The 11,447-nt window shown below is 44.6% G+C and overlaps 2 protein-coding genes and 1 pseudogene across 2 annotated transcripts; all 3 read left to right on the plus strand.

Annotated features, from left to right (window-relative positions):
* Positions 1–847: 847 nt before the first annotated feature.
* On the plus strand, positions 848–1,280 carry LOC124690305 (annotated as a pseudogene).
* Positions 1,281–2,844: 1,564 nt separating this feature from the next.
* LOC124687701 (protein MIS12 homolog) lies at positions 2,845–7,170 on the plus strand. The gene is made up of 7 exons (XM_047221455.1): positions 2,845–2,957; positions 3,085–3,148; positions 3,944–4,063; positions 5,824–5,916; positions 5,996–6,134; positions 6,872–7,006; positions 7,103–7,170. The coding sequence occupies exons 1-7, from the start codon at positions 2,845–2,847 to the stop codon at positions 7,168–7,170; spliced, it is 732 nt and encodes a 243-aa protein (XP_047077411.1).
* A 929-nt stretch (positions 7,171–8,099) lies between these two features.
* On the plus strand, positions 8,100–8,705 carry LOC124687702. Its single transcript, XM_047221456.1, has one exon. The coding sequence runs from the start codon at positions 8,276–8,278 to the stop codon at positions 8,477–8,479; it is 204 nt and encodes a 67-aa protein (XP_047077412.1). The 5' UTR covers positions 8,100–8,275; the 3' UTR covers positions 8,480–8,705.
* The last annotated feature ends 2,742 nt before the right edge of the window (positions 8,706–11,447 follow it).

The raw sequence follows: 11,447 nt of genomic DNA on the forward strand, positions 1-11,447 counted from the left end.
TGACCGGCGGCAGCCTTTACTGCGCGGAAGACGATGCGTGTACCGCTGACCGGCCGGGTCCACCTCTGCGGCGAAGCCGAAGCGAAAGCGCGGGAGAGAATTCTCGGTGTTTCGCGCGCTTTCGCTTCGTCCGGAGTCCCCGAGCGCGCCTCGGGGGACCGTGGATGGCGTGGGCTCGCCGGATGGATGAAGACCTATATCCGGGGAAAAACGAGGAACCGGGGCGCGACTGGACCGAATTTCGCCGTCCGGATGAAAAAACGGCGCTCGGGGGCCCCGTTGGGGGACGAGTGGGATGCTCTTAGAAGCTCCGCTTAAAGCGGAGAATAGGGACACCCTTGTTTTTCGGATATCACTACCTAAAGACCAACCTTCGTAAAGGAAACCGAACTCAGGAACGAGCGACACGTGTAAGCGCTGGAGAACCTCCCGCGCGTGCGGTACGACGCCCCGCCCACGCGTACGCTGCAACTCAACCCGCGGCTAAATCGCATGCGCGTACAGCAAAGCTCCCGCGCGAGTACGCACCGGTCTGCCCGCGGCTGAAATTCACTAGCCGGTACCTAGGCTAGGTATGCCGCGTTGGCTCGTACCTAGGCTGCATGCAGGCCGCTAAATCGTATGGCGTTGAAGTTCACGATGCAAGTGGACAGGCCGCTGGCCCCGTCCGTCCTGTCCGCTCCATCCGCCACACTAATTGTGTAATTAGCGACATCCGCGTCCGCTAAATTCGTTAACCGTTGTTTCCGGCGGACACCGCTCCCTGCCAGGTAGCTGCCTACAGCAGCAACTTCCTGCCGAACCCAACGCTTCAAGGAATCATCTCCCCTCCGCCTATCCAGCAGTCATGCGCATCTTCGTGCTCTCTGGGCTGGGCATAGCAACATGGCCAGCCGGGGCGGCGTGCACCACAAGCGGTGGGACGGCGTCGTGCCGCCCGAGTGCGCGCCGAGCCCCTCCATCCTCCGCCTCTCTGCCGCGCTCGCGTAGGAGGAGGCCTGCGAGCCGCTCCACGCCGACATCGACGTCGCCAAGACCTGCGGCGTCGGCCCCGGGATGGCATTCGCCCGCGCCGTCCTCCCGGACCGCTGCAGCAGCCCGCAGGCGTCGCCGGGATCGGGCTCGTGCCGTGCGCCGTCGGCGGCACGGCCATACGAGAGTAGGCCCGCGGGGAGCGCCTGTAGGAGCAGATGGTGTGCCGCGCGCGCGCCGGGGACGAGTACGGCGAGATTGAGGCCGAGCGGGGTGCAGGGAGGCGGCGAGCTAGGTGCAGACGTTAATGTGCTGGGCAGACAAAAGCAAGGCGCCGGCCCGACGGCGACGACCAGCGTGGCGGCGTGCCTTATCTACTCTGCTTCCTTTGGTACGAGCGATAGCTTTTTTTCTTTCTTAGCGGGATGGACGGCCTGGCGGGCCAAATAAACACGGTCCGTGAGGCCGCCTTGCTTATGTGGCCTAGCCGCTAGGCCGTTTGGGCCTTTTTAGCGGCGCCGACGAAGCGGACGAGCGGACATCCGCCTCCGCCTGCATCGTGAGTTGAAGTACAATCACGGCTGAAAATTACATGCACGTATACTTATACGTGTACTTGAATAAACAAATAACTTATGTTCAAATTGAAATCTAAGTGCACGCGTACGGTTACATACAAATCTAACTATAGGGGAGGACGAGTACAACACAGTGTACACCCCGAGTACAGTAGCTCATAAAGCACGAGTACATTTACATACAGAGCACGAGTACAGTTACACGAGTACAGTTAAACACATGAGCGAGTACAAGTACACTCACGCATACGAGTGGATACAGTGGCACACATGAGTAAGTACAGTCGTGCACACGAGCAGGTATAGTCACGCACAACACACTAGTACAATTGAACACACGAGCAAATACAAGTACAGTCACGCACACGAGCAGATATAAACGCGCATACGAGCAGGTATAGTCGTGAACACGAGCAAGTACATGTACAGAAGTACAGTGGCACACACGAGCAAGTACATGTACAGAAGTACAATGGCGCACACGAGCAGGTATAGTCCCGCACACGGGCGAGTACATTTAGCGAGTAAAGGAAAAAATTGCACCAAATACACTAAAAACAGAAGTACTTATCACTTGAAACACGAGTATAGTTAGGTACACACCACGGGTACAATCATAATATCATTGGAAGTACGAAAAAAATATATCTCCAAATCTATCAACATGGGAACTAGTTTTGAAGATCTCGACGCGAGGATCTCAAAAGTGAAAACGGTTCGCAATTTGGACTTACGGTTTTAAAGATATTTCATTTTGAAAAAAAACGAATCTAGAAGAAAAAGGGAAAAACTGACACAACTTCTCACTCCTTCCCCATCCCCACCTTGCTTCCCCCTTGCGACACGTGGCGAGCAGGGAGACCACTTTCCAGGAATTTTCTAGCACCACATCACGCCACTTGTCGCTTGCGGAGCGAGTTGACTTCCATTCGCGGAGGTCATTTTTTAAACGATTTCATTGTTTTTCCCTTTGAAACCACCCGGAACAAGGCTGGAAACTGATGCAAGGCCCAAGTTGAACGAATTACTATCCAAGTCATCCATATGATGGTATGATCCAAGTAAGGGTATACGTTCAAGCCCATCAGCTGAACCGGGCCCAGTTCCCCGGAGTGACTAGTGAGCAGTGAGTCGACGGCGCATCAGATCTTCCTCAAAAATTGGCCGCGGACAGCGGGAAATTTGAACGAAACCGCCGGCGGCCGAGCAACTACATACTCCAGCTTCCAATCCGCCGCCGCCGCCACGACCCAAGAGACGCGCCCGCTACTCTACGAGTGCCGGGTCGGGAAGCATGGAAGGGGAGGACGCGAGCTCGGCGGCGGAGGCGGCGCTGGGGCTGAGCCCGCAGCTCTTCATCAACGAGGTCCTCAACACCGTCGACGAGGTCCGCTGCCAGGCCTTCGAGTACTGCCTCCAGTTACGCCTCCGACCCCCTCCCCCCCCGTAACACCGGCTCGATTCCCCCCCCCCCCCCCCCGTCGCCGCCTGCTGTTTTTCTGCTAACTCCCCTGCTTTCGCTGTCGTTCTCCAGGCACGGCGCCCCCGAAGCCGTCGGCGCCGCCAGGGCCGCACAGAAGGCCCAGGAGCTGGAGCACGTAAGTTCCTTCCGACCTCACATTTCGGTACAAAGTATAAACTGAACCTTCCGCCTAGGTTTATTTTGGAGAGTTCTGCCACTATCGCTGCGTGCTACAACAAGATTCAGGGTTTCAGGGTTGGGATTACGCGGACGGTGCTGTTGCGTTTCACACGCTGGTGCCCCTGAGTATTATCCCCGAATTATGGCACAATTCCCAAACCCTAACTGAACTCTGGATCCAAACCCTAACAGATTCCCCTCCAACCCTAACAGGCTCCCGGCATAGATAGATAGATAGGATTGCTATGTGGGAGTATACCATTCCCAATTCCCAAAGGAAATTGATGCAGCGTTGAAGCCTAATTGCCTAAGTAGACGTGTCTTTCAGGTGTACGGGTTATATAACTTACGGTTTACTACTTTGGTGACGCCTTTCCGTAACAAATTAGTGTTCTGCTTTGTTCTGCTGCAATCTGTGTATCAGAACTTCGCTGTGCCGGGAATGAGCTTTTATTTGATACACGAGTACAAGAGATTACCCTTAAATTTTAAATGTAAAAGAACTACAGAATGAAGAGTCTGAAACAGTCCTCAGGATAAATTTAGTTTTTTTACATGTAATTCATCTGGTTTTACCTGTATCATGATGTAAGATATCTAAAAAAAATGTTTCGTTTAGACTACGTTCCATTTCATGCCATTGAGATCTTTCTTCCTGAAGCCATTTCGTAGCATTCACAATGTAAAATGTTCTAGATTTTGTCAACTGGTCATTCTGAAGTGTGGAGTTGCTGATGGTTTCTGTTTGTAGGGGGTAACTGAAATTCACCACTTGGTAAGGGATGTATTGGATACGAGAATGAGCAGGTGGGAGGCCTATTGCCTTCGGCACTGTCTAACTGTACCTGAGGGATTTGTGGCGCCTGAAGATGTAAGTTCCTTATCTCAAAGTAATTGCTTCATTCAAGCCAGATTTTTTCAATTTGACGTAATGCTCAGTTTAGGTTTGATTTACACAACTCTCACCCCCGTTCCATATGATTCACTATAGATTATTGGCACAGATGATTTAAACGTCTTGGAAAGTGATGATTCATCTTCTACTGATTTGTTCTGAAAATAATCTGAATTTATTTAGTTGACCCAGCAGTTTAATATAACATGGTTTCTGTTGACTAATTTGGGATGTCAGTGTGTGAGTTAGATATGGCCCATTTGGCCCTTGTAGTCTTTCAAGATAAATTTTATGTACAGTTAATCCCTTTTAGGCTTGAACCAAATGATAAGCTAGTTGTATGATTTGAGTTCTGTTCTCTATTCTATGGTGATTAGGACTCCATCTTCTTCTCTGACTTCCAAGCTTAGTCTGAAGTATAAAAGCTTGAGTTTTTTTTCTGTCTTTGCTTCAGCTATTTCCTCCATTCATGTATACAAGGACACTTAATCTTGTCTCAAGTCAAACCTAAGGTTGACTAATTTACATAGAAAAATAAAATCTACAAAACCAAATAAAATATCACTAATTTTATCTTGAAATATGTTTTCATAATATATTATGTTGATATATTATTTTCTATAAATTCCATTAAAATTAAACTAGTTTGACTTAAGATAAGATTGAGTGGCCTTGTATATATGATTGGAGGGAGTACATGGTATTGTTTATTTTTATTTTTTCTAAGACCCAATGGTGAGGATGTAACATAACAAATAGTAATATGAATAAGACCATGTGATGCTTTTTTGGTTGTTGTTGTACTGAAATGCAGTAGCTTGTTGCTATACTCCCCATGATCCACTTCACTTATCTATCTCTAACCATATCTGTGTATTGGGTAATCAAAAGTGTAATTATTGCATTGTTTGCACCAATGGTTTGCACTCCTATTTAATTGCTTTGGTAATTGTTGATTTGTTGTAATATGTTATTTATTTAAGATTACCTTTTATTGTTTCTTCTTAGAATTTTAATGCCTTCTTGGTCTGTTCACATAATAGGCTGAATAACCAATATAGTGAAACAGAGCAACCATATGCTTAGAATATGGTGTTGGAATTCTGTTTTCAACCCATAGAAAATATTCCTGTTAGGTTTCAATTCCAGTTGCGTAGGCAGTTGTGAATAGATTAAATATCAGTTACAACATTTGCGTAAAATGTTTTCTTAGGGAAACAGAAGGATATGCATGTACTCTTATATCGACTAGTAACTAGTAAGTGGCTAAGTCATAACTAGCGACTTTCCAGTTTGATATTGTCATACAGAACAAAGTTTCTGGTGTGCTATCTGCAGTTCAGGTCTTAGATCTTGTAAACTGAATCAGTGTGAACTATATGGGTAAGCTTAAGGCTAATGCTTAATATAGTCAACAAAGATATAAACATATACACAAAATTTGGTTCAGTAAAGCCATGCATTTTTGTATAATATTTGAGAATGGAGTCGGTACATGGAAAGGGTGGGTGCTTGAGCTTAGGATTTATGTAATCATGCATCTTTCAAAGTTCTATAAACATTCATTTATGAGCATCTTTTGAGAATTTTTAACATATATATTTCAGTAAACCATAAACTCAAGCACCCTTGCATGTACATTTCCTTTCTGTATTTTTATTTTACTTTGCAACCCCAATTTCAGTAAAAGCTATTCATATAAATGAGTAGTAATATAATGTATTTTTCTTCATCAGGATAATTCTTCTGCAAAGGTGTTGGATAAAGATGGAAGTCATGATTCGGAGCTGGATGAAGAACTCAATTTATTGAGGAAAAGACTAGAAGCTGTAAGCAACTTAGTCATAAGGAACTGTCTTGTTAACATATCTGCAGTTAATCTAAGAAACTCTCATGTTGTTTAACTAGGCTAACAAGGAATCTGAAGAACTGCAAAGAGAGATTTCTTCCTTGGAAAGGCAAACTACGTACAGGAGTACCCTTAATTCCTCCATAGCTGAAGTAGTGAAATTGTTTGAAGACAAATCTGTTCAGGACAATATTCAAGGTATGCTACTAGATTCATCAGCTGTGTTCATTATGTCTAGTGCTGCTCACCAGTATTGTATTAGTACACTCAGGTTGCAGTTCAACATCAACATCGATGGCATGCCAACATCATGTCTTGTTAGAACATGACAAGAATAATATCTATTAAATAGGGTGATTACTGATTAGAAAGTTAAACTTTCTCAAAATGATTTGAACTTCACTTAGTTTGATTATTTACCTGGGCACTTACCAGTTCAGATGGCTGTTGAGTGGTGAAGGTCTGAAGGGTTTACTGTAAAATCGAGCCAGTTGTGCTTTATTATGTTATCAGCGTAAACCCTGATGCCAATATTCTTCCTATAACCTTGCTAGACAACTGGGACAAATTAGTGATTTGGTAGTAAGTGATGGGCCTATCAGTATTAGTCATGGTCTATTACTTATGAAAATAACTCAATGGACAATCAAGCTTTGGTCACCTTCCTGAACTTTTGCTCTGATGTGTAAGCTTAAGATATCAGAAGGTTCCCGCACTTACTTATGACTTCTCTGTTTTTGTCTGGCTGTGTTCTATCCGTTTCCGTCTTGCACAACTACAATGGATAGGTTACAGGATGCTTGACATAAATCAGAAAGATCATAGCCCTAACATTATTTGGTCTAGTACCATGCTGCTAGCTATACTAGTAAATCAAGAATTACTACTTTTGTCCTATTATCCCTGGTTCTGAATGCATTCCTACTCAACTGCAGCTCTTGTGAACACACTACCAAAGCTGCACCAGAAAATGAAGGTTATGAAAAGGAAAAAAGTTGAGGCTGAGAGCATGGTGGGCAAAAATATTTGGAACATGAGCGGTCTTAGAGACCAGAAGCGTTTAGCATTGGGTAAGGATACCGCCATCGTTTTTCCCTAGACCTCTTCGTTCTTCGCGCGTGTGTGTATCTGCGGGACAATTTGATTCTCACGACATTGCCTCGCAGGTTCTGCTGCTAGCGCCGAAGACATTCAGGAGGTGAACGAGGCTATGAATGGCTTGCGGAAGGAGTAGCTCGCGTTGTTAAGGCAGACTTCGACATACCAGCATGTAGACTACTTATCTCCTTAGCTCCGCTGTAATCTTGTCAAGCTACACTCTCGCTAGCTGCCCATGTGATGTAACCCTGAACTGCAATTCGAGCAGAACAGCTATGTGTATATGTCAACGTGTATCATATGTCAATCGTGTATTTCTATTTTTACGTCTCACGGGTGTTTGTTTCTCCTAATTCTGCGTCAGTCTTACTAGAGACGAACAGAGCGAAATGGCAGCTCTATCCTGTCATTTTCGTTGGGTTTTGCTCTAAGATTCAACATTTTTGGTGCTCTTCATTGCTGTTGATTGATGTGTGGTTCTTGGAGCTGTGTTCTTTCATCTGGGCGTCTCTCCGAGGATGAGGATGATGTGTGTTAAAAATTAATTGTTTATTTCGGAGGAGTAAAATAGATCGGAGGGGAATCAAAACAAATAGACACAGGAGCTTGAATGCAATAGTCAGAGCGTGGTGTGTAACTACAAAATTTCATAAAAGATAAATGATTTGTGTTATTTGCAAGTATGAAAAGAAACAAGTGAATATTATCCACTACATGCTGAGGTTTTTTATGCAAGCAAGAAATCATTGTATTTTTTTATAAATTTTACAAGAAATACGTGCAGTAGAAGATGTATGTAGATCATCTAAAAAAAGATGTATGTAGATGCAACTTTTTTTTTCTCGTCTTTTTTCTGAACAAATAAAACCACCGTCTCCTTGGCCGAGAAAAACAGAAGGAAAAACACACCGCCTACCTCTGGATCTTCCGATATAAAAATATCCCGTGGGCCACGAAGGCTCCGCCCGCCACACAGATCTCCATCCAAACCCTCGCCAACGCCGCGATATTAGCCGCAAGCGCACAACAAGATGGAGGGGAACGGGAGGACGCCCCGGCAGCAGCAGCAGCAGCAGCAAAGGCACCGCACCCCGCGCGGCCCAGCGACGCCCCACCAGTCCCGCCGAAACCCTAGCACCAGCTTCACCATCGTCGGCTCCGGCCCGCCCACCGACCACCCCTTCGCCGCCGGCAACGGCCCCTACGCCGTGCGCCTCGTCTCCCCCCGCTCCGCCGCCGCCATGGAGGACGACGCCATCACCACGCTCATGGACATCGACGCCGACTCCCCGCGCAGCGCCTTCCTCGACGACGACGACGACGGCGACCTGCTCCACTCCCACCGCATGGGCGCCCGCCCCAACGAGCCGCGCGGACCGCTCGCCTTCGCCGGCTTCTTCAACGCCTTCGACGCCGCAGACTTCGACGACGACGACCTCGCCTGATCCGGCCGGTACTAATTCGGCCTTCCCTTCCCAGGAGGTTGCTGCTGCTATGTCGATATATTGCTTTTAGTTACTAGGTTATTATTATCGGTTAAGTGGAGACTGTTTATCTGGAGAACTCGTGGGGATTGATTCCAGCTACCACCGTACTACTGCTGCTTTGTTCTTGGATAATATCGTGTTGCTTGGTTAATTATGCAAGGCCTTTGGAACTTGATTAGAATCATCTCGGCGAGTTTCGTTTCTTCTATTTTGTGCGTTGTTTCGGTTGATTGGGATGCGTTCCATCTCCATATTGTTCCTGCTCTAAATATGTGCAAACCGTGATGAATTATTGGCTTCAGTTATTTCAGTAGTTAGTTGCTCATCTGGAGGAGGAGTCAGAGATGATGTGCAATCTTATTGGTTACACTGGGATACTTACTAGCAGATCTCTTTGCGCACTAGTGTTATTGCACTGGAAACTCTGTTAGCACCAAGGATTCTACCTTTTTCTTTTTCTTTTGCGATAGACACAGGAAACTCTCTTGGCACCTGGGATTGTACCTTTTCTCTTTCCCAGTAGACACAGGAAAATGCCTAGCTTGAACTTCAGCGACTTCTTCCATATTTGGGACACTATTTTCTGATTTGCTATTTCTTCGATCGACTAGGATAGCTACATTATGCCCTTAAGCAATGCTGTTTTCCTAGTTGTTTGATCCTCTATGATAGCTACAATATGCCCTTAGTTCTTTGATTGACTAGGGTTGCTATATTATGCCCTTAAGTAAAATGCTATTTTGCTAGTTATTCGAATGTCAAGGATAGCTACAACATGCCCTTAACAAATGCTGATCTGTTATTTCTTCGACCAACTAGGATACCTGAACTATGCCCTTAACCAATGCCGCAATTGCAGTGAATGTCCATACGCAGTATGCTCCTTGAGTTTGGTTGATGAGTCTTGGTGTTCTAGGATAGTACGCTTATCCCTTTTGATCGATAGTGCGTTGCAAGGGGCATTCCTTTAGCATGGAATATCGAATCATTTTTCTTTGAAGATCCCTCTCTGGAACTTTATGGAATATTTCATTATTGCAAATTAGGAGCGCTATTTCAGATTGGCATGCATTAATACACTGTCCTGAATATGATTGCTTTTAGTTAGGTTATTACCGGTCAAGTGGACTGTTTATCTGGAGACTCGTGGGGATTAATTCCAGCTACCGTACTACTACTGCTTTTGTTCTTGGTTGTTGTGTTGCTTGGTTAATTATGCAAGGCCTTTGGAACTTGATTAGAATCATCTCGGCGAGCTTCTTTTGTTCTATTCTGTGCGTTGTTTTGGTTGATTGGGATCCGTTCCATCTCCATATTGTTCCTGCTCTAAATATGTGCAAACCATGATGAATTATTAGCTTCAGTTTATTTCAATAGTTAGTTGCTCATCTGGAGGAGGAACCAGAGATGCTGTGCAATCTTATTTGTCTCACTGGGATACTTAGGGCCTTTATGTTTGGGTTTTTTTTTGGCTTTTTGGCTTTGTCTTATAAGCCAAAAAGCACCTAAATAGGTGCTTTTTTGGCTTTTGGATTTTGGAAGCCAATTTTTGGCTTCCAAAATCCAAAAGCCAAAAAAGCACCTATTTAGGTGCTTTTTGGCTTATAAGCCAAAGCCAAAAAAAGCCCAAACAAAAAGGCCCTTATTAGCAGATCTCTTTGCGCACTAGACTTGAAATTCTGTTGGCACCAAGGATTGTACCTTTTTTTTTTTCCTTCGTAATAGACACAGGAAAATGCCTCGCATCAGCTTCAGCGAGTTCTTCCATATTCGGGACACTATTTTGTGATTTGCTAGTTCTTCGATCGACTAGGATTGCTACATTATGCCCTTAAACAATGCTATTTTGCTAGCTATTCGATCAACTAGGATTGCTACATTATGCCCTTACGTAAATGCTGATTTACCAGTTATTTGTTCCGCTAGGATAGCTACAATATGCCCTTGACAAAAGCTGATTTGTTAGTTCTCCGATCGACTAGGATACTGAAATATGTTATTAACCAATGCTGCAATTGCAGTGAATGTCCATATGCAGTATGCTCCCTGAATTTGGCTGCAGAGTCTTGGTGTTCTATGATAGTCCGCATGTCCCTTTTGATCGATAGTGCTTTGCAAGGGGCATTCCTTTAGCATGGAACATTGAATCATTTTTCCTTGGAGATCCCTCTCTGGAACTTTATGAAATATTTCATTATTGCAAATTAGGAGCGCTATTTTGATTTTGCATTCAGATTGGCATGCATTATTACACTGTCCCAGATAAGTTAAATTCAGAACTAGGGGGCTAGTAGGATCAGTTGCATTGCAGTGGACATTCGATTAGCATAGTAAATTGAATCTTTATCTTTTGTAAATCCTGCCTGGACCTCTTAAGAGATGTTTTATGGTTGCAAATCTGGAACACTGTTATGATTTCAATCAATTTTTTCATTGCATTAATACACTTTGCTGGAGAAGTTTTATTGGAGGATATGCTAGGATAACTATTACATCCCTTTAGATCAATAGTGCACTACAAGGGACAGTTCATTTGCCCACCCAAAAAAAAAATCATTAGCCTGGAAAATTATACACTTTGTTTGGAAATCCTGTCCGGAAACTTCAGTGTTTTTTTTCCCCTATTCCAAATTTAGATCAGAAATGGTAGGATATCCTTTTATCAATTTAGATCACAAGTTCACAACCAGCTTGACTTCAAGTTACCAGCAATTAGCTTGTGAGCTGATAAAGACTGGCATGCCAATGCAATATTGCTTGTTCTTTATCTTAAAGTAAAGTATAAACTGCTGCTGCATCTTTTTAGAGTTGACACCAACTTTAATTGTTGCTTGGTTAGTATGCAAGCATTTTGACTTGATTCATCTCTGCGGCTTTCTGTTGTCCTATTGTCTGTGTAGTTCAGTTTATTTGCGATGCATTTATC

The sequence above is a fragment of the Lolium rigidum genome, chromosome 2 (genome assembly GCF_022539505.1).
Source record: "Lolium rigidum isolate FL_2022 chromosome 2, APGP_CSIRO_Lrig_0.1, whole genome shotgun sequence".
NCBI lineage: Eukaryota > Viridiplantae > Streptophyta > Magnoliopsida > Poales > Poaceae > Lolium > Lolium rigidum.